The sequence below is a fragment of the Cyrtonyx montezumae genome, unplaced genomic scaffold, assembly GCF_038088225.1.
Source record: "Cyrtonyx montezumae isolate F1298 unplaced genomic scaffold, pur_monq_1.0 scaffold_5, whole genome shotgun sequence".
In the NCBI taxonomy this organism is placed as follows: Eukaryota; Metazoa; Chordata; class Aves; order Galliformes; family Odontophoridae; genus Cyrtonyx; species Cyrtonyx montezumae.
This window is the reverse complement of record NW_027072056.1, coordinates 7,247,543-7,271,290: the sequence shown is the minus strand read 5'-3', so window position 1 is coordinate 7,271,290 and position 23,748 is coordinate 7,247,543. Positions and strand designations below refer to the sequence as shown.

Below are 23,748 nucleotides of genomic sequence, written 5' to 3'. Positions count from 1 at the left end.
TATATAAAATTCCATACTTGAATCCAAGTTCTTTGTGATTTTAACTTCAGTGCTAAAATTTCACAATGAGATGTCCTGAGTGCATCTCAAGGCATGATTTGTATGTGTGATGCAGGCATCTGGGTGTTTTTGAAGAACCCTGTTTATGCCTCTTGCTCTTTTCCTTCTCAGACATGTAAGGCTGGGATTTATCTTCCTTCCTACTCTCTAATTGTGATCCCTGGGGCTTGTTTCATTTATTGATTAAAAACAAACAGAATTTGGAGCTTGCAGAGCTGGGACTACGAACTCCCTGCAACAGAAGTCCTCTATTGCAATGGAAAATAAATACAATTTGAGAAGGGACACCAAAACTTTAGGAACCAGACATATTCGTGTGTGCATGGATTTATTATTCACAAAATAGACTAAAAATGTAATTTTTTTTTGGTAGGTTAGGGTAAGTGCAGTTTAGGAAAATGGTTATCAAAAATAATGTGTCAGATATTTGTAATGCTTTTTTGGAGGAAGGCCAACTTAAAATTATCAGGTTATGCTGTTTTGGCAGAAGCTGTACGTTTCCCCCTCAGTTTTAATGTGTAAACTGTTTCTCAAGCTTTGAAATGCAAGTTTGTCCAGCAGAAGAAAGCAATTCTCTTAACAGAACTTACTTTCAAAATGTGCTGTAGGGATGTGCTGGGAATGCAAATACACACCAGCCTATGAAGTGAGTTGATTTTTGTAACTCAAGAACACCACTGCAGCCTCCTTGACTCCTGTTCAAAAGCACAGGTGCTTCTGAAATCTTTTGTGCTTTTCTACTGGAAATTGCAGCTGAGAGGGCTGAGCCTTTGTAGAGACAAGTACATCTTTTCCAGTAATCTCTTTCCATTTATTCTCAATTCGGTTGTTGATTTTATAACTGTCTGTGTATGGGCAGCTTATTGAGTCACAGCACTGCTGACTTGAGCTCAGTCTGGAAAGCCAGACCATTTCTGCTGCCTCCTCTAATTCAGGATTAAGTTGAGAACTGGTATAATGAGCAGCACCTTTTCACATTTCCCATCTTGAGACCAGCATGCAGTGTATCCAGTGGCAGGAGTTAGTGCTGCTCTGCCCCTTCCCCACACATTTATGTCCATCTTGGTGCTGGAAATCTTTGTTACTTGCTGTGATTCACTCCAAATTAATTTCATTTTAGCAACTACTGAACTCAGATTAAAATAAATGTATGTAAACTTTTTCATACCTTTTCTGTGTCGGTAGACCATGCAGAACTATATGGGTGAAGAGTCACTATCTGTTTCTTATTCCATTATTACTGAGTCCTCAAGGAATAAACACCTGCAGGAATCCTGGCTGGGGCACAGGATCAGACAGACAGAGATCACAACAGTTTTTGAAATTACTTTTCCTACTTTGCTCTCAGTACTGCATTTTGTGGGTTCCTAGCCATCAGTTTTTATTTTGATGGATGATACAGCTTTTTCTGCTCTCTGTATTAGCCAGCTAAAGCACAGGTTGAATACTAAGTCTACCTGTTTTAGGAAATCCAATGAAAGCCGTGAGGACTCCTACAGCTCATACAACAATATCCATGTGTTTTAACGCAATTATTCTACCTTTTTTTTAGGTAATGGGACTCTTGACTAACCATGGTGGCGTGCCTCACCAGCCCCAAACTGATTATGCCCTGTCCCCTTTGACTGGGGGCCTGGAGCCCACCACCACTGTCTCAGCCAGCTGCAGTCAGCGCCTAGATCACATGAAGAGTTTAGACAGCCTGCCTACATCCCAGTCCTACTGCCCACCGACCTACAGCACCACTGGCTACAGCATGGACCCTGTCACCAGCTACCAGTATGGACAGTACGGACAAAGTGAGTTCTGAGACGCAATAATCATTTATCAATTGTATGTGGGGTTTTTTTTGTCTGTAACAAAGAAAATTACAGGAACAGATCCCAGTGGCTGATGGCTACTACTCTCCAAAATTGAGTGGAGCACACTGGTGAGATAGCGGATTGTTGGAGCAAGATTTCTGCTGCATAATTATTTTCTTAAGTGATGTCAACAACATCTTGATGTTATTAATTGTTGAGACATGAAACCTGATTGCCATTAGGTAAAACATAAGGGTTGTCCAAATCGAAATAACCACTGGCATTCCATTATTAGAAACACATGTTCTTAATGAGGTCAGCTCAAGAATCATTACAGTATATAATCCCAGATACGTAGAGTTTTGTCAAACTTGTCCTAGGAATAAAAATATTAGTCCCTTTCCTTTGATATATCAGTATTAAATATGACAATGTCAACCTGTAGTTGGCATGGCCCCATGCTGCGAGGTTGTCACAGCATGACTTAAAAAGCTTCGTTTTTTTTTTGCAGGTGCCTTTCATTATCTGAAGCCAGATATTGCATAAATGAACTGTCCACTTCAAGTTAAAGCTGGTGTTGTTTTCCGGTCTCACTCCAGAGCTTGGATACCAGGGATCTTCTCAACACACTGCAGTCTAAACTGGGGCAATCCCAACGAGAGACGCAGGCTTGTTCTGCTCTCTCCAGTCATAGCTTTTAGTAGACTTCTGAAGACTGAACAAAGCTACACAAAAGACAAAGGCCAAAAGCAATAATGAGTAAAGAAATGTGACATGGTTCATTATGAGTGGGTATACAAAACAGAGCAGAATTTAATATTGCTGCCTGGCAAAGCATTCCGTTTTCTGTTGAAATTAACGTGCATTGATTGGGACAAATGGAACATTTTGAAATTTAGCAGTTAAGCTCTGCATACTCTGACTCATCTGACATCCAGTGCTGACTAACATTAAAGCTGCCCAGTTTCTGAAGCATGGGCAGCAGAACCTCTTTCGTTACACACTGGAAATTGTCATCAAGAGGAAACGTCACAGTCCATAGGAAGCTAGGACAAATGCAAAAGACTTCCAGAGCAACTTACTGGTTATCTTACCATGCTTCTGTAATCATGTTGTCAATAAATGTCACTTACAAGCTTTGCTATATCGAGAGACAAGATCTCGTGTACATTGAAAAATACATTTGATCTTTTAATGTGGAGTTTTCCTGGTCCATCGCATTGAACCTTTTTGAACAAACATGGAGGAAAAAAAATCAATGTGACTGATTTTTTTTCACAACTGCCTAGCAATGTGCAATACTGTGTACCTCACACAAACTTTGGAATCATCCAAAGTCGTATAGATAGAATCAGAACTATATTTTTGCAGGTACTTTTATTTTTGCAGTGCATAATTCCTAATGATCAAATACAGAAATGTTGCCGTGTGCTGGACAGCTACGATCCAGCTGCTAATCATGAGTTAAAGGTCACTTTCAGGAAACAGTAAGAAAAAATGATTACGTTTACATTTTTTAGTGATGTACAGGACACGAACAGAGATGGACCTGTATATAACGCAGTTGTTTAAATTATACAATGATATCCAATATAGAAATAATGATAGGAACCAAGGTTTACAAGAAGTTTGCATTGTGACATTTTAGAATGTCAATAAATTTGTGTTTTGTGATGTTGAGAGGAACAGGAAGATGGAAGGCGGCGTTATTTATTTCTCTCTATTCTTTAAACAAAGAGAGAGGCAGAACACAAATACATTCCTTTTAGTGTTAAGGGCAATGAAGTAGTGCATTAGACTAGATTCAGTACAGAGGTTAGATCGCACATTGGTCTTAAGGGAGAGGGAAAAATGAAATCTCTTTGTGTTGCAGCCTCTACCAACAACGTGTTGTAAAAAAAAAAAGAACAAAACAACAAAAACAAAAAACAAACGTCTTTCATGTAAAAAGTTCAGTAAATATTTACTATTTATAATGAATAAACAGTTATGAAGACTTGCAAAGCACTGATGATTTTGTCCTAAAATGTAGTATTGTGCTAAATACATTGATACATTTTAATCTGAATATCATGAAGAAATAAACCATGTTATCTTCAACTCAAGGTGTATTCCTTATGTTAGTGTCTTCTGCACACACTCCAGAGCAGCAGTAGCCCTGGGCAGCCTGTGCGTGCTGCTCAGAGGTCTGGGTTTGTCATTTGTCAAGCACTGTTAGTACTGTATTTCTTGCCAACAATAAAAGCCTCTTTCCTTTGCTGTGCATTTGAAGGGTGTAAACTCAGCACAAGTAGGTCAGCTAGGATGGTTTCACACAGTGCTAGAACTCCAGTGATGAATGGGTTCTGGGCAGCTTCTGTACTGATCAGTTTTTCATCCTTAAAAGCCTCAGGAATTTGTTAACAGAGTTAAGCACAAGGCTACTGAAACATGGGAAATGACCCTTCCAAACAATTGCAATACATCTCAGTGGCACACCAGGTTGGTGGGCATTTAATTGCCTCACCATTTTGCAAGGGAAGCAGCCACATGGAATTTTTCAGCTCCCATTAATTTTTATTTTTATTTCATTGTTGGTAAAAAAAAGCTATCTTATCAGTTGAAAAATGAAAGAGTAACATTTTTGAAAGGAGGGCATTTAAAAATGCTGAAATATGGAGAGGGGATTTCTTTTTTCCCTTCTAGGTAATGTTTCTCTGGTACACTTTTAATTTCTATGGCAATTTAAGTCTCTTATTAACAACTATTTCCTGCCCTAAGCTTCTCATTCTTCTGTTTTTGTTTGTTTTTGTTTGTTTTCCAGTGCCTTTCCCTTTCTGAGTACTTGGCTATTGGCATTTGTGCACTGTCCTAGCCTTGCTACAAAGCTCTAATGAGCCTTTTTTACCTACTTGCAAAACACACAAGTACAGGATAAAAGCTGCTTGCACAGTTGGTAACTGGATGGTGTCTGTGATCGCTTCCTCCTCAGAGAGGTGTACCTTTGTTGCAGGTGGAAAGAATCTAACTCCACCTTTGCCATCGTTTCTCTTCCACTCCAGCTGCTGGGGGGGGACTGAGCTGGCATCCTTCTCTCCACTCCTGCAGACCTGCTTTGAGGTGCTTTCTGGAAGAAGTGGTGCTTCCTCTGGGAGAAGTGGGAGCTGGGGCAGAGGGACTAAGCTGGTTCCTGATTTACGATGCGCCATAGCAACTGTTAGCAGAGCTGTAAGGATTACTTGGGGTACTCTGATCCCTCCTTGTTATCACTGCCAAGGCTGAAGAGGTTCTTGGAAGCCACATATGTTTCTGGAATAGAAATCCTAAGCACTCAGAAAGTCAAAGGGGCATGAGACTGCTGTGGATATTTCATTTGACATAAATGCCACGGAATAGCTTGGTGGAATGCTGTATCACTTGAGTCCAAAGCGTACTCACTGATGAGTCTCTCCTCCTCTTTTTTTTTTTTACTTTTCTTTGTGTGTGTGTGTGTTGTGGGGGGGGGATATGTGTGTTGCATATGTCATGAGATGGAAATAAATAACAATAACTGCTTAAACCAAGGCTTGGAAACTTCTGAGAGACAGCTTTTGATGAACAAATATTTATCATTATGGTACAGTCCTGACTTTCAATTTATACCACGATTTTAAATCTTTCTTTTATCAAAAATAACCTGTAATCTCTTAAAAAAAAAAAAAAAACACCAAAAAACCCAGAAAACGAAAAACAGAGCAGTGTTGGTTACTGCTAATGTGTAAAGGAAACGCTTTTTCTGCACCAGTTTTCAATGCTTTCTGTCCATAAAGCCTTCTGATCTTTAAGTCTGTGAAGTGGATTGCTAAAAGATAACGTCTGCATGAAATAAGAAATAAATTCTAGGCAATATCAATGAGACCATCGGGAACCAGGAACAGCCTGAATTCATAAATCTCTTTGTAGTGTTCATTGCAGTGTTCTGTTCCTTGCTTAACAATTGAAAGAAAACCTACATTCTGATTAGCATATCCTATTTTTAATTTATGTTGGCTTTTGCAATGATGTCTAGATATTGCCTAGAGCCAGATAAAACCAATCTGGAACAACACAAATAACAACACTAAATTAGTAATTTTTTGGTAAATTAATATTAGAATGTATTTCCTTTAGATTATATAGATGACACTGTAATTGTCATTTGCCAATGCTGAAAAAGCCTTATGCATCTTTCAGTAACCATAAATCAGGGCATGTATCATATGGAGTCATAAAGTTATCTTAAAGAATTACGTGAATTGATTTGAATCTTTTCCAAGATGTTTGTCTAATGTAAAATAATAAAAACTTCAATCTGCTTCTGCTGTCGCTGTAGGTAATAGCTGCTTTGGTCTGTCAGTTTTTCACTACCTATTTTCTCTCAACAATTTTGGGCAGCTCATCCCAGGCTGGGAAGCTCTCATCAGTCACAGGGAGCTGAAGACTTCAACTAGTTAGATTACTAGTCCTCACAGAACTGGTTCAAATATCTACAAACTATATATTGTACAAGTAGGCTTCAAACTCAGTATATGTTCACAGTGCTGGCGCTCAGTTCCGTTTTGCCGCTGTGTTTGTAAAAGCAACGCATAAAAGTACTTAGGTATAGCTTAAGCCTTTGTTTAATGCACTTACATTGCCTCAGAATTGGTTGTAGAATGTTGTAATCCAGAGTGCCTGTGGATATCTCAGCGCTGTAGCATACTGACATGCACAGTTTATTATTCAACTACTCAGGCAATGTCATAGAAAATCATAATAAAACTAGGAAGACACATCACATTTGACCTTTGCTGAATAATTTAATAAAGCTAGCTTGATATACAAATATGAAAGAGCAGTTGCTGATAAGAGCAGAACTATTGCTTCCTTGTTCGAGAATTGGAAACAGTTCAGAAGCTTTATTAACTATTCGGGGTCTTCTTCTCTGGTGCAGTTTGTCCCTTAGGCCATCAGCAAATCCTAAGCTGCTTGTGTCTTCCCGCACTCTCTTCCTCCTGGCTCTCATGCTGGTATCTTCTCAGTTTTTCTTAGGTTTCGGTGCAATAATCCATGTTTGTTTATTTCTTTTCTTGTACAGATGCTCTATCAGTTTCACAAACACCTTTCTCCTCACATGTAACTGCTGGTCAAGTCCCTTCCAACCCAAACTGTTCTATGATTCTATCCACGGACAACCTTTCTTCGTGGCCCACTCACACTCACACAACCGCCTTCACAGTGGATACCGGAGTCGCTACAAAGTGAACGAATCTCTGACTGCTTTTGAAACGCTGTTACGGTCCCCCTCTGTCCTGTGCGGTGGAGAGTCCACGGGACATTCAGAGGTGCTGAGGTTTCCCACACCCCGTGCCTGTGCTGGCTGTCGTGCTCTGCCATCTGCTGGGGCTGAGGAAGCTCAGGAGCTGGAGTGGGGAAGCAGCAGTGGCGCGTGAGGGCGGAGGGGCCGCCATCTTGTCCCACGCAGCAGCGCGGCTTTCCCTTCAGTCGGGCAGGGGAAGCGTGAGAGAAAGCCGTGCGGCATTTTCTCCTGACGGTGAGACGGAGGTACAGCTTCACACACAGGATTTGCTGTCCAGCACGGGGAAGGCACACGGTGGCTGCTCAGTACTGCTTAACACTCCTTTCCTCTCGAGTTTGCGCCTGCCTCCTTTGGACGTACTCAGCACAGAGCTGTCATAATGCCTTGTGTTAAAAGGATGTGGCAGGATGCTGTTCCCCCGCCCTGACAGCATGTTATTCTGCTATTATGTCATAACACTTTACACGAAGACAAAAACTGTTTTAGTATGGGTAGAATCACAAGCTCAACTTGCCAAAAATGAGCTCCAAGCATTTTTTTTAATCCCTAAACCTCTTTAAAAAGCCTCTGAAAATGATTATACATAGTAGATAAGGAGCTCCATCTTATGTCCGCGTGCACTTAGGCAGTTTCCTTTGACTTCGGTGGAAATGTTAGGTGCACGAGACCTGGAGATATCAAAGGTGAGTGAGCCAGGCAATTTTGATCTGTGAAACTACAGTGCTGTTGTCTCTATTCTGATTCTGCTGAAGTTCATCAGGAAAGATTAACTTTGGCAGCTTATTCAGTGACTAAATCTTGATATTTTTGTGGCTTAATTCATAACATAACTGTAAGCTATTGCCCTGTGTTTATATTTCCCATCCATTTCTCACATTTCCAAAGCATACTGATATGTGATCCTGGCAATTTAGCTACCATAATTGGCATTTTTCTAGGGCCAAAAGGAAACAAATTCCTTATCCTCCATACTTCTTTAATTTCTGAAAAACAACAAGTAACATGGTTAATCCTCTTTTTGATCTTTTTCCCCCCCTTTGAGTTTTTCTTAGGGACTTTTCCTTTTAATCTTTTACTTTCTTTTTAATCTTCACTCATTGTCCCCCCACATTTGAAGAATCTTGCGTACTTACATCTCTAAAAGGAATTGGACCACTTTATGGAAATAGCTCTTTAGGATCTTGTTCAAAGCACCATTATGTACTTTTAGCTGTTAGGGGGAGGGTGGAAAGAAAGGAGAGAGAAAGCAACTCTAAAGCAGCATTTGTGTAACCTAGCAGAACATTGATTTGTTCAACTCAATGTGAAAACAGCACACAGAACACCCTAAGTTAGGATAAAACCAGATTGTATTAGAGGAACAGAATACTAAATGATTTAATTGGGGTGGGGCATTTCATTGGCCTCTTGATACAGGTGTGTTTTTGCAAGAGCACTTTAGGAAGGGCACAGCTGAGTGCTATCAGCCTTTTGTAAACTGCTCCCATCTGCCCGCTGCCATCAATCCAAAATGCTTCCTAAGGCTGAGGTTGTGGCTCTGTCAGAAGCACGTCTGGAGGGAGAAGAGATTGTCTCCTATGGTATGTGCACTCCTTGGTTTATAACCCTGTGTGTGTGGAGCCTTTAAGTCTTTCCTAATGTGGCAAGTGTTTAGGCTGCAAGGCTTCCTTTATGTGTCATCTATTCTTACCTTATGTGGAGATTTTCTCTGTGAGTTGTCATGTGGAAACTGGTGAAATGCTATATTAATCATGATAAAGGGGGCTTGTTCCCTCTCTTCCTGGTTCACAGATCTGAATATCTTATGGTATGTCTGAAAAGGAACATATAGAGCTAAGTTTATTGTACCTGAATTCTGAGTTTGTGAGCTTCCTCTGAGATGAAAAGTATGTACTGAGAGGTGTGGCCCTGTTGGTGCTATAATATAGCTTCAAAAGTTGCTGGTGGGAGTCTGTTCTTCTAAAAATTGAGGATAGGTAATACATAACCTTGAGCTGTGTCATTAAGAAGTGTGAAATAGGGTGGGCACAGTGCTAGTTGCTCATGGTATACTCAGAACTGTTGCTGTAAATTCACAGGTGTGATTTCTGTGCTTATTTCTCTATTAAGGTGTAGTGTCCTGTTGTCCCCTTATCCCCATCTTATTTGTTTATTTACTTCTTTCTAATACCAGAAAGCCCAAGAAACGTAGCAAAAAGCAATTGTGAGTTTTTGAAGCAGGTAAGAAGTTCACAGGGATTAGCTTGTGTCCAATTTAATTTATGTAGAATCTCATGCTCCTTCTACTGAAGCGAATTCTTCAAAAAACAACTAACAAAAAGGACCTAGAGAGCTCTGGAAAAGATGTAAAGCCTGAAAGAAAATCCTTTTCCAGTTACATGAATATAAACTGGGTGTAGTTCCCCTGAGGATCTTATACTAGTTTAGTAAATGTATCGTAGTAGTAGTTAAACTGATGCTAAAGCTTTTCTTTGCTGTCCTCAGAATACCACCAGGTCCTCAATGTTCATTCTTCCAATGCAAGAGGAGGTGAATAAGATCTCTCCCATAACTCAGTTGTAACTTTGAACAAGATTTGTCTCTTTATGGGGATTTTTTTTTTCTTTTTCTTTCTGATTTTAAAACAAATAGTTAAAATGTGGAGCTGAGTGGTTTTTTTTTATTTTTTTGCAGGAGTGGCATATTCTAAATGTACTTATGCCATAGTCTGTTGCTCATATAAAATTACAGACTTCACTTTCATGTTTCTTTTTACAAGAAACCCTTAATGACAAATGCAGGCTGTTTAGTGATACCGATATACTGCAATCTTAGCATGTGAATTAGTCATCATACAATCAGTTCAGGGGGTCAGGCCTAAAGAAACAGTTCAGAGTTGGCAAACTGCTAGTCCAGTGATGTGCTCTCCACTTCAAAGTCATGGTGCTTACTCCCCAGAATTCAGATCACAGAAAGAAACAGCTGGCATTGTCGTTTGTGGCAGTAAGGACTCTCTTTTTTGTAGCGAGATAAGGTTTCACTACTTTGTAAAACAACGATTTACTTTAGAGTGACCTAGCCTGTAAAACACAATAGGAAGCAGGAATCCAGAGAGCCAACCACTCTGCTGTTGTTGTGCAAGTAGATGTGACCTGTGACAAACCTCACTGAAGGAGACGTTACCTCCTTGCCAGAAAGCATTCAGTGCAGTCTGCTTGCCAGTGACGGTCGGAGGTTTTCATTCTGCAGGACAACATTATAGGCTGCTCCTTTCTGTCTGGATATTATTCTTTTGCATTTCTGGCGTGATCTGTATGGCAGCACGCAGCTTCAGACTCCCAACACTAAATTAAATTATTCAGATTCCCACTTGAGCTTTGAAATGGTCTAATTTCAGCTGAAAGTTACAATCTCATGCTTAGCTTGGAGGTAGCAACTAGTTGAAATGACGTATTGTCCTTCTCCTGAATGCTGGTTTACTTGCAGGCGTGGTATTTTGGTGGCCTTTCTCTCGGGGCTGTGTGGAAGGGTGTCAGGCTCTGGGCTGTCTCCTGGCCCAGCACACTGACTGTGATGCTGAGAAAATGCACCTGAGAAGGGCAGCTGATGGAGATGCTTCTCTGAAAACGTGAGATTTATTCATCTCTGTCAAACCAGGGTTCCTTCCTCTGGTGTTTTGCTCCCCCCAGCCCCTTAACATATTCAGCAGGTGCTTTTAAGAGCCTTTCACTTAGTGTCTAGAGCAGATCTGCTCCTCAAATATAGTAAGGGAGGAGGAAAATAATCACACATTTAAAACTGCCTGGCAGATGCATGTCTCAAGGATTTGTTATTGTTCCATTATTATTATTAATAGACTTCGCTTCATAGGCAAGGCAGGCTTATCAGCCAAATGCCTCATTATCAAATGACTGAGACCCAATAAGTGCTTTACAGCATTCCTTACCAAAAGAGGAAATGACTGCAGGACAGATCCAAGTCCTGTAAAAGCCGGTGGACAGATTCCTGCTTCAATGAAGCATCGCTTGGGGCCCCTACGTGCTCATTTTCCTCTGTTTTCTTGCATGCTTTTTAATTCACCAGCATGAACCAAACAGCTCTAGCTTTTCTCATCTCTCAGTGTGTTCTGCGACTTCTGGAAAGGAACCTGGACGCAAAGAAAAATGCTACAGAACAAAAGGAGCCACAATACAAACCATATGACAATGCCTATTTCTTCATCCTCTTTGTCATGTTGTTTTACTCTTTCCTGGCACTGACTGTCTTTTTTGGTTATGTACGCTCGAAGAAAGCTATTTCAAAGAAAGATCCTTACCAGGAGTTCATCGAGGACAGGAATCGAAAGAAGTGGAACATGGCCCGGCCGGTGGTGGTGAAATTTGACTTTGAAGAAGAAAGTATTCTTTGAACTTCTTAAACCGAATTGCTCTGCAAAATGCACTGGACTGTCTCTGCTGCTTACGTTCCAAGTGAAGGTCTACGTGCTTATCTTGTTCGTCTGTCCCCTTTTCAATGAGTCAAAGCATTGCTTGAAATTGCTTTGACCTTTGATGGTCCCTTCCAACTTTAAGGATTCTATGATTCTATGAAATAGGTAATCAAAAAAGCAATTTTTTTTTCTTTCACTTAATTTGCTGAAATGTAGCTTTTCTAAATACTGGAGAAATTTAAATTTAAAAAATGGCATTAAGAAGTGGCCATTTTTAGCTCTTGCTTCCAGCTTGGGGGAACAAGAATGGGATTCCCTCCTACATCAAGACTCAGTTTGCTTACAATAGAGATCATACAGATGTACCTGCACCAGGGGTACGCTGTCTCTTCTCAGTTGCTCACGCCTGGAAATCGGTGCGTAGTGTCCCTGGGAAGTGCTGCCTTGGAACAGAGGAATGCTTTTTGCCATGCATAGACCAGCAAATACTCTTTAATGTGTAAATATATAAAGCTTCCCTTGCATTCCCTGCCTCAAAAATTAATTTCATGTGCCAAATAAAGCTCCAAAAACCCGACCCTCAGAAACCCAAACAACAACAAAAAACATCTGCAGAGTGTTTTTTAAATGCATTGAGTTGAATTCAGTGACTTTGGAGTTCTTGCCTTTCCCATCTCTTAGATGTTTCTTTGCCAGTTTCTCAATTGCAATGTATGTTTCACTCCTAATGGATGATACCTAGAACTGAGCCCAGACCTGACAGAAAAACTGTCTCTCTGTATCTGCAATCAATACTTAGTTGCAAATATGTTGCATGAGCTTCATTTGGAATGGTGCTGAATAAGTGAGGTTTTTTCCATCTGATTAATTTTTCTGCTTAATGAAGTACTAATTAAAAGAACTATGCATAGAACACAGGGCTGTGCTTAATGTAAAAGTATCGTAAAGCAGTAAGCACTGTTCAGTGATACCACACGGGTTTGTGATGGCATATGTTCTAAGATTTTCATTTGTTATCTGGAGTCTCTTAGTTCTTGTTACAGGACCTCGTGGATGCATTATGTGTATCTGTGTTACAGATGATGCATTTGGCACTCAGAGGGCTCTCTGAGCATGGTAATCATTTTCAGGTGGTAGGTAGACTCTGATATTCCTTAACGTGCATTTTAAAATAAAGCAGAGCAAATACATTTTCATGAATATATTAGCTTTCCTTTTGTTAGTGGAATTGCAATGCCAGGAATTCGGCATTAAGTGTGTTCCTGGTTACTTGTTGAGTATTTCAAGGATGTGTAGATTTTTAATTCTTTCAATGTTTAGGACAAGTTCTTGTATATGCATGCAGCTCAGGCTGGGCAGTCAGAAGTTGCTATTTCCTGGTGGGATGTGTTAACTGTTTCTGGTGTGTGTGTGAGCCAGGAGGAGGGAGCCTGATGTAACCCTCTTCACATCTAAAAGTTGTTTCCCTCTTACCAGCATGAACGCTTGCAGAAATAGCCATGTTGCCTCAGACTGTAGTGCTCTGTCTCTGACAGCTGAGCTAAAGGAAGATAAGGAGAATAAGGTACTATTTTTTTTCAGTTGTACTTGCCCAGCCTCCGGGGATTTGTTGCTCGGGGCCATGTGAGCCAGAGGCCACTCCTTTTGTCTAACAGTGAGGGTGGGATACGTGCAGAATACTGATGTGGAAGTATATGGACGTAAGCATTTTAACGGGCCAAAAAATGTTCACAGATGTACTTCTGCTGGATTAATCCAGTTCTAATTTAAATGGTTTTGACTATAGGAACAAGGCTGGAGTTGCAGACGAAACACTGGTTTGCATAAGAACGATATTATACGTGCCCTGGCTCCTCCATGTAGAAAACTCAGAGTGAAAAAATGAAAGTTCAGGTCGTCTGTGTTCACATTGTGCTCGTTGAGTTTAGAGTGTATAAAACAAAAATCACTCTCAACTGGGTGTCTTGTCCTGGATCCGAGTGAGTAGGAAGACTTATTCTGAACTTGAGAGTTCTGGATGGCTGACCTCTGAATGTGCACGTAAACAACGATATGTTCTTTTAACTGAAAAGCCTATTTTTATATTGTCCTCAGTTTTCTTTTGTTCTTTGCAGTGTATGCAATGTCATCTTAAAAATTAAAGGTACTTTCTTTGAAATGTCTCTCAACCCAACGTCTTTATTTCTGTAAGCTGTTTCTGCTTTTGTCTTACTGGTCAATTATCAGATCAGCCTAAGTCCCTTTAACATTCTTTAGCAATGTGTTGCCATTGTCTGGCGTTTAGGCTTTTTGGAAACATTCACAACTCATTTAACAACAAGACCACAAGCTCTTCAAACAATTTTGAACAGTGTACGCCTGTGTGTGTGTGCATGTGTGTGCATGCCAACAAGAGGAGGCTTTTTCCAATCCTATCTCCATGCAGCGATAAAAATGTCTCTTTGTCCATGCTAGCCACAGGGTTTGTTGGTGACCGTATTAGTTTCTCTGCTGTATGTCAAAGCCTGCTTGTTCCTGCTCAGGAGATCTTGCTAGTAACAAATGATAGGGGAAATTTGATTACTACAGCCCATCAGGCATAACCTCAGCCATTACAGTGTTTCTGTGACTGCGGTGCAGGTAGGTTGGTCTGCAGCTCCTGATGTCTAGGCTACCGTTCTAGACAAGTCCTAGATCTGGAGGTGTGGTGACAGCCCTGTGCACATCCTTGGGTGTTGTCTGCCTACTTGAAAGGGCAAGACCAACCTCTAATGGACACCTACACCTGGTGTCTGGAAAGAACGAGAAGTAAAAGATGCATTATTTTTTTTTTCCCTCTTAGCAGAAGAAAACAAGAAAATGCAGGTTTTTTTAATCTATTTTTATTTTTTTTTTTTGTCTCTGTAGCATGGTGCACTGACTGCCTGCACTGGGATGTGGAGAAGGCAGACAAGCTGGGGATAAATGGTGCACGTGCTACAGTGGGATTGCCGGGGTGGTAGAAGAGTTGTGTACAGCGTGATGTTGTCCGTCTCATTATCTGTCTTATGTGAAACTGATATTTGCATGGTGCTTCTGGAGCTCACAGATGTCAGTAGTCTCTAACCGTGTTAAGCTCCTTCATAGCTACTTACAACTTTCTGCAGGCAGGATGTGAAGTGGGAATAGCAGAGCCGGAGTCACCCTGTTTGTGATGCACCATGAGCTGTACCTGTGGGATGTCCAGCCTGCTCCAGGCTAAGGCACGGGGCATGCTGTAGCACTGCCAGTCCTGGCAAGTGCTGTGTTTGCATCGACAGGATTTGATTCCACGTGTGACTAAGTGCCTTTGATCTTTAAAAGATTTAATGATTCCTTGTCTTCCTGTGATCTTAATTGTTTTGTATAACCACTTTTTTCTCTCTCAACTTAACTGATATTCTGAATTAAAACTACTGATCTGTTGATCTTAGTAGGAACAAGAGGCTTCTTTCCTCCTTGCTAGTGAAAAGCATGTTAACACAAAGTAGACCACAGATCCTATTTTAGCTCCACTACTTTTTACTATTTACCATGGTCCCCTATTACATTGCAGCTTATTTATGTGGGTTTTCTTTTTTTGGATGAGTCGTTCACTTTGAACTAAGCTTGGAGATTGAGATATTCCTATGAAGCCTTAGCTGATATACTGATGTGTTGCAGTTTAGCAAGTTGATACTGCAGCTCACTCAGACTAGTTTGTGAGAGAGGGACCTTCTCATCAATCCCGTGCTGATGCACCTCACTTCATCTAGTTTTATATGCATATGTGAGTATGTATTTCACATACTAGGATCTCTTATTCCTTGCATGACAGATACTGCAAACTTTCATTGCAGTCTGTGACAAACCTGCACGTGTACACAGAGCATGGTACTTTGAAAGATCTTTCTCTCATCAGAAGATCATCTAAAATGACTTTATGGAGTTGTTCAAACATCCTCTGGCCTGGGTTCAGAAGAGCACACCAGTGTATACTAAAGTCTTTCGTCAGCCATGTGCATGAGTGCAGTGGGGAGTGGAAAGCACAAGCTTGAAATTAAACATATGTTGCAATGTTTTTTTGAGCAGGCATGCTTCCCTAACTCGGAACCTCAATTTGTACTACATGCTGCTGCACTAACTTAGAGTAAGCAGCTGAGATACGCTGTTTTGTTTTCCTTTTGGTGTGGGACATTTAATAGCAAACCCTTTGCCATGTAAGTAAGCTTAGTGAATTAACAGAGCTTATGCTACTGGGAATGAGTAAATTCTGTGGGCTTGTGTCTAATGAAATGAATGTGAACCTTCCGAAGACTTTTCTCCTCTTAATATAATGGTGTGCTTGGAGAAAGCCCTCCAACTTCTCCACTTATTTTGAGCAAATTGGAAGCTCTAGTAAGCACTGATTGACAGCTGCTGGTACTGTGACTGTATGCTGCCTTCAGCTTGTTTTTTTTTTTTTGTTTTTTAAAGTCCTAGCAACAGAGCCTTCTTTTCAGTCTGGGAATGCTATGTGACCCAGCACGTGAAATTGCATTAAATATAGATGGCCTTTGGCAGTGACCCCTCCCCTCCATCGATTTGCTTTCATCCCACAGTCAGAAGGAGAGCTGAAGTGGTCGTAAAATTAACACAAAGATAAAAGATTCTGACAAGTGCTGTTACATAGCTAGGTATTTTTGCATAAGTCAGCAGATACTCAATGAATGTTCAGTAGTTCAAAACAAAATTGTAATTTTCCTGACTAGTTTGGAAGCCTGTGGTGAGGTCTTGTATGCTGTACCAGGGTAGCTGTCTTCTGACTCTAGCAAAACTTTTGTTAGCAAGTGCAGTGCTTGGGTCCTGATGAGGACTAATATTGGCTGCAGTTCTGTTGGCATGAAAATCAAAAGCTTACAGTGACCACTTTGTCCTTCAGTCCCCAAGGTATTCCAATGTGTTAACGCTTTTAAATCTGTATTTAATATGTGGTATGAGACCCAGAGTCTCATGGCATTACATGAGCGACGAGTACAGAGCATTTTATAGACTGATACAAGTGTGGGGTTTGGAAAGGGCGTGATGATAGGGGTAATGGGCTGATGAAACAGAGCCCAGCTTTCTCATGTACTGAATGCTGTCCCTGATTCAGCGAAGCCTGAAGTGGTGCAGTCCTTGGTGACCTTGACAAACCAATAAGTCACACACTTTTTTTAAGGGGAGAGGGGAGGTGGTTTCTTTGTTTTTTAAATAAATATGCATCTCTTTTTGACATAATGCTGAAACTGTCTTCTCCCTATCCCTTTTAAGTGTAGCAGGATGCGTTTCCAGCCAAACATTTTTCTTAATGCAGTCTATGGAGCTTTTGGATGTGCAGAATCATTAGATAGTCACATACATGACTTTGTTAGATATTAAATATAACCATGTGGTACTATATATGGCCAGAGTATTTGCCTAACTTCTGTCTTTTCTTTCCTCCATCACCTTGGCGTTTGCTGATTGATTTAAACTGTTGTGTTTTGAGGGAATGAGTTAGTTGCTGTGGAGTGATACTGTCAGAGCTTCTCTTGGGTTCTCACATTTGCTTATCAGCATTAATCCTGATGGGCTCAGGGGAGGGAGCACAAGCTGACCTCGCGGTGCGTGCTGTTAGCAGCCTGGCAGGGTTCCTGGCTCTTGCAGGAGCACTCTGAAAAATGGCAATTCTCATTTTGTGGTAGTTTAAACAAAACTGCTGCCAAACTCTGTTGTGACGTTTGGTTCCAGTTTTGGAATCACAACCAAAACAATTTGTATTTATCTATTTCCTTCTCAAGTCACCTCAGCTTCTTACTTTCTTTGAAAAAACAAAACAAAACTCTCTTTCTGGCTTTCATCTGTATGCTTTGATCCTGCATCCTTGTGTGTGTACGGAGCTTAGGTTTTGTTGCTACAAGATCTGTGTGTGGATATGGAACCATTTTCTTTTCCCCGGCTTAATGTTGACACCACCTTGGTGCTCAGCTAAGGGGCTGCTGGTCCTTGGAGCTTAGCAGGGGAGGCACCAAGCAGAGCAACTGATGCAAGGGTGGGCTTCCTGTGGGCTGTAGGGGCTGCAGCTCCCACCCGTGGAGAAGTTTTCCTCTCTCTAAGTGGCCCTAAATGAGGAGCACACAAAAACTTCTACTATCTGTCTCTAAGTGAAGCCTTATCTTTGACATATTCCTTCTGGTGTGCACGTATGGGTTTATTTCATTAAAATTCTGCATCCACATTTTTACTGTTTCCACTCTTTTACAATCAAAATGATGCTCTAAAAATGATCGGCATCCTGCTTTGTAATATACTGTCAGCTTCTTTGTTATATGCAGTTATTCTATATCTATGTGAATGAATTTAAATTAAAAGAAACAAACCAAAAAAACAACCCACCAACCCAGGGTCCTCGGAAGCAAAAGAATCTCAGGACGTCCAAGCTTTCCAAATTCTTGAACCTGGCTGTAGCTGACTGAGCAAAGTGAAATGCACTGCATTTCAAAAGAACCTACCACGTGAAGCACTGAGGCATTGCTTGGAGTGTGGTCAGTGTTTTAAGTTTGTGAGTAAAAATCATCCTGAAGATCCTGTGCTAGGTCTAAATTAGGAGTGTGCAGGAGAGGAAAAAATCATTATTGTTCAAGAGAATTCAGTAGCTGGAGTTTTACAGGGTGAGGGGAAGATATTACAGATATTACTCATAATCTTTGTGATGATACGATCTCATATCACATGGGAGAAGGCATAAAGATTGTAACACTTCAGAGGATGTTCTCAGCCTCTCTTAAAAGGTTGAAGTGAAAAGCTTTAAGAAAAAAGGTATCTGTTAAATGATGGAAGCCTTTCACTTGTGTTCTTTTGTCCTGGCATGGCACGTGGTTAAAATCCTATGATTCTGGTGGGGTGGGGCCCTTACCTTTCTGACACTTTTCTGTTTGTGACAAACCATTCAGGTTTGTGCCTCCACAATAATTCTGGTAAGTTCTCTTTTCTCAGGCTTGAGCTCCTTCAGGCCCTTGCTTTCTTGGGAGTGCAGAGGCATCAGAAGACATTGGTTATCTGTGTGGCAGCTGATAACAGCCCTGTTATGGTTCCCCTGTGCATCTGTCGTGATTCTGCATGAGTTGGTGGTCGAGATCCAGAGTTGGTTTGGTTCAGAACTGGGCTTTCTGTGCATGCTTGTCTCAACAAAGCATAAGCTGGAACAGAAGCTCATTCCAAAAGTTTTTCTCTCCTTTTATACACTGACTATTGCAACTCATATTTTACAGGTGTAAGGGTGCCTTTTTTTTTAAAGTATTTTATCTCCTGGAGCTGGGCTGGCAATTGGATATCTCAGGAAGCTAGGCTTGTGAATCTCCTGTTTATGTGTGCCTTGCCTGGGGCACTGCTGCTTTGTGAATATTCCACCATCGTGTGTATGAATATCCTTTCTGTGTGGTGGGAATATTTATTCATTTAGGTTGTACAGCATATAGGACACACAAAGATCAGCTATGGATTGAAATGTCTGTCCTGTGTGCCTGCCTTGAGCAGGAACACAGTTGTAGCTGTACTGGAACAATCTAGACTCTGCAGTTTCACCATTTCAGGTTTGAAGCTGGATTTGATAATCCTGATCTCCCATCACCTGTTTAACTCCCCCCTTCCTACCCCTCCAAGAAGCTGGTGGATCCATGTGAGCAGTGAGATGGATGCGGCTGTTCATTGGTTTAGTTCTTGCTTGCTGTCAAGGGTTTAAGCTGCAAATTGCCCAGCTGTGGTGTCAAAACTTAAATACTCGCAAAATCCTCATCTCTTCACTAGTCCAAAATCTTCAAGTTCTCCAACTGGATATAATCAGCCCACAGCCTGTTTCTGCTCTGACTTGTGGGAATGTAAATTATCAGTTACTGGTATGATGTCTGTGGAGTGATCTCTTATGGACAGAAAGTAGTTGTCTGAATATTAGGCAACTTGTTGCCTGAATGCCAGCAGGGCTTATGATGCGTGCAGTAATAGTTTCCAGCTCTTTCTGATTTGGGGAGATAATAGGAGCTGGGTTCGTGTCCATTTAAGTCTAATGAGCTGAATGGCAGTACCCTAAAACTGAGTGCTGTGTGTTCCCACTGCCTACTGAGTTTTTGTGTGAGTCTGAGTGTCCAGCCTTTCAAAAAGCAAGACTTCATCACAGTGTGATTATTGTGCTAAAATACCTTACTGCAGCACTGAATGCTTCAAACAAACTTCCAGGTTAGTGATGATTTCTGGGGTTGGGGGGGAAATATAGTCTTGATGTTTCCTGGTGTTTACCTATTTTTGCAGGGCATGGTGCCAATGGTGATCTAGATGAAAAAGAAATTGAGAAGTCAATTCGGAATGCTTGTTGGGTTCTGCTTGCCATTTGCTTAGGAAAATTATTTCTTATATCGGATATGAAGGGAAAAGAAAGCTTTATGTGGTTGCTGGGTGCTTTTAGGACTCTGAAGTACATTCAGCTTTCCATAGTAATTTTCACTTGTACTTTCAACATTTCTGATGGCGTAGGCAAGGTGAGCTCAGGAGGGATCACAGTCTGATTAATTTATGTAGTGACTGGTAGAAATTCTGCACTTTTGTGCGTCTGAAGTGTGTGGCCCTCCTCAGAGGGACAAGATGTAGGATTACATGTGTCAGGCAGTGTAGGGGTTTGAATCCTGAACATTCATCATCTCAACTAACTGTGTGACTGAGGGAGGAATTTGATCCATGAGTTTTGTGTCTATGCCAGATCTGTCTCTGACTATTGCATCTGTGTTCAGATAGACCCAAAATGCCATCATAAATGTGTACTATAGGAATTTTTCTGAAATCTTAGATGTGTATGTCATCATTGTTTTAGTTGGGGTCTCACATTCACATCCACATGTGTAGGTTGCTCTCTTTTTCTGGGAGCTTCTATTACTTTGTTGGTTTACACCAGCCAGTGTTCCATATATGCACTTGTAGGAAGTTTCCTTTACTTACTTTTTATTATTTTGTATAGCACTGAGTACCCTAAACTGCATGTGGTCCGTGAGGAAAGAAAAATGGAAACATCAGAATGTTTTTGTGATTTATTTTTCCCAAAATTTCTTGCAAAAGAAAATGTGATTTTATTCTTGTCTGGATCGTTTTTCACCATTGCTAGGATATAATTGTTGCTGTTTTCTTCTCCCTCTCCTGTCCCAATTATCTTCTTTCATTTTTTTTTAATGTACATCTGAGAATTGTTTTTTAGTCAGTGATTGGGACACCTGTCAGCCAACTGTGTGCTGAATTTCTATAATGTACAGAGATAGTGGTCATAAAGTGCTTAAAGCTCTGGGGACTTGGGTACCACCCAGTGTAGAATGAATTAATTTCATGTTTTTTTTTTTCTGCATTTGCCCAAATGAAAACTATAAGAGTCTGTGCTTTGTTTGTTTGAACTTCTTGAGTTAAATTTCATTAATTAGTTTTGTACTCGGGTTTGGTGCTTCGGTGTTTTCCAACAGTCTCCAAATTCCTCTGACCCTAATGCCAGGCAGATATGCAGACCTCTTTCTTTACCTCTACCCCCTTGCTCCCTGATGCAGATGGACTTGTTTTCATAACCTCTGTTTGTCGTCAGTTTTTTCCACTTGGATTTTACCCTTCCTCTCATGTTTGAGAGCTGAAGTCTCTATGTTACTTGTTATTGCTGGATGCTCTGCTAATCTCAGGGACTTCATTTGTGTTTGTTGCTTCCTTAAACAGTTTTGATACTTCACATTGAAGTTGGTATTTATAGAGATGGAACCACGGCTTTAGTTATCTCTTATGGTTGTTCTGGGGAAACAGTTCTTAAATTAACAGTGGGAGATTCTTGGTGTTTCACTGTCAATTCAACTGTGTTTTAAATTTAGCTAAGCTTGTTCAGGTCTTTTGAGAATTTATTCTTCTTTTTGACGAGAGCTGGTAAATTTTCTTTTCTTTCTTCTTGCAGACAGTTGCTATGAAAACAATACCTTTCAAACCTGTTGAAAAATGGAAAACCCACAAATGAAAAACCTGGGGCCAGAAAAAATGAAACAACAGTAATTAGTCTCAGAATTTCTAGAGTTGCATCTCCCTCTAGGGTTTAGATGTCCCTAGATAGGGTTAGGCTGCAAGTTGTTGACTTTGTAGCAAGTTGTGCCATTTCTAAAATGTCTCCTTGTAGTTTCTGTGCTGACTTTACATGGGAACTAGCAGAAATGGTTCTGAATTACAGCATCTCTCCATTGCCAGGGCTATGGAGGAAATGACCTAACTGCCTTGTTGAAAACTGATCTATAGCTTCTGGGTTCTCCATGCAGTTTTGCCAACATACCAGTGGGAACATGTTGCTGGCTTTTTCATTCCTCCCTCTCTTCCATCAGTTAGGATGAGGCATCCTGCTTTGCATTTAGGAGTATAGGCAATGCTAGCTTAATTTGGAAACCTTCTGTGGTTGCTGAAGTTAAATGGGAGAGTTCCTGAGAGTATATAAGCTAACTTTTTAAAGCACTTATTTAAAGATTTACCAATCTGCTTCTGGGATCTTTGCCCACTAATTAGATCTGTAACATTTCTGTATGCTGTTTTATCAACCTGATAAAGATGAATTCTATATATGGAAAAAATAAGCAGTATGGAACAGACAAGAATAATCTGCTCTTCTACAATGACTCATCATAGTCATAATATAATCCTTCATGTGCTAAACCAAATCACATTGTTATTATTTGGGGAATTAAAAGTATATTTACTTTTTTGAGATCTGTAATGCTGGTTTGCATCTGCTCGAGTTCTCAAGGATTGATGAAGCACTCTTAATACAGGAGGATGGTTTGCTAACTGTGTAATAGCTGCTGCCTAATTTCATGCCTCCTCACCTAATGTAATTTGGCAGACTGGTGGTACCTTGAACTTAGGACTAGTTCTGTTCAAGATCCAGACTATGGTGTGATCAAAGCCAAAGCAGAAGACAGTTTAGATTCTGTTCCTACTTGGTGACACAAACCCCTTGAATGTATCAGCCTTGCAACCTTGGTCCAATTAAAGGTCACTTGAAATTACCTATGTTTCATGAATGTTTTGTAGGCTCTTCTGAAAGTGGAAATAGTTCTTTTACTCATCTGATTGTCTTTTTAAAAATCGCTGCTGTTACGCTGCTCTTTCAGTTAACAGCAAGTGAAAGGGTAAAGGTGCAGGAGTACACAGATGGATTTTATAGACTCCAAAAATAGAAAAATATCTGCCTTTTCTACAGGTCGCCCATTGAGAAAGGGTGATCTAAAACAGTGTTTCTTCCAGAGATTGTGACTAACTCACATATACAACTTTTCCATTCTAGAACTAATTAGTTTTGGTTGAGTAACTCATCAACATTAAGTAACAATAAGAATCATATTTCCAAGAACACTTTCCTTGTTACAGAAAATTGGAATCAACTGTGAAAGTGTGGTTACCGAATCTACTTTTCACAGAGCGTTTTTTAACGATTTTAGAAGGGCTTTCTGTTACCATGCAAAGTGTTTTAAGTACAGTTGATCCAGCAACTGGATTTGTTTTCTGTAGGGTCCTTAAAACGTGAAACTTATTGTGGTTTGGTTTTAATAGAAAAATTTCTGTGTTCTGATGACTTTCCCAGTCTGAGATAGAGTTCAGCTAGCAGAGGAGGCTTTAAGCAGCATCTTCTCTGGAGCCTGTTAACCACAGGTTAGACAGGTCTCTGTGTAGGCTGGAGCTGGGGATGGACTCTGGAAATCCCTCTCATTTCACACTTACTGTGAGCCATGTAATCTGGTTAGTCCATTTATGTTACACTGACTCGCAGTTGGTTTCAGTTACGAAGGTTTTCTTTGCACTGACAGGGGCTTCGATCTTCAATTTAGGGGCAAATTCTGCCACTGAAGAGCCACATACAGTGCCCTTCCCCTGCAGATCATCCTGGGGTCTAGTTTTCCGTCATCTGAGCACTTAGCTAATTTCTACCACCTGCAATTCCCTCCTCTGTATAATTGGGAAATTTTAGTACTTTTGTCTACCTGCTCTTTCCCCCTCTGTTCCAGGTATGTGTCCTCTGCTAGTTTTCCCTTACTTTCAGTCTGCTTGCCTTAGTCTCCTCCTTTTCACCATTATTGATGATCTGCTTCCCAGGAGTGTGTGAAGATCTGCTTCCTTTCTCAATCTGAGCTTTGGAGTGTTTGATTATTCTTGGATAG

The 23,748-nt window shown here is 40.6% G+C and overlaps 1 protein-coding gene across 4 annotated transcripts in view; it reads left to right on the top strand.

Moving 5' to 3' along the window:
* The window catches only part of PAX3 (paired box 3), a 61,400-nt gene extending 58,298 nt beyond the window's left edge, over positions 1-3,102 (top strand). For all 4 annotated transcript variants that reach the window (XM_065748609.1, XM_065748610.1, XM_065748608.1 and 1 more), the window contains 2 exons: positions 1,613-1,859; positions 2,374-3,102. In XM_065748609.1, the coding sequence (XP_065604681.1) occupies positions 1,613-1,859; positions 2,374-2,408 (282 nt within the window). In that variant the 3' untranslated portion in view covers positions 2,409-3,102. The remainder of the gene's footprint in view (positions 1-1,612; positions 1,860-2,373) is intronic.
* Positions 3,103-23,748: the final 20,646 nt, after the last annotated feature.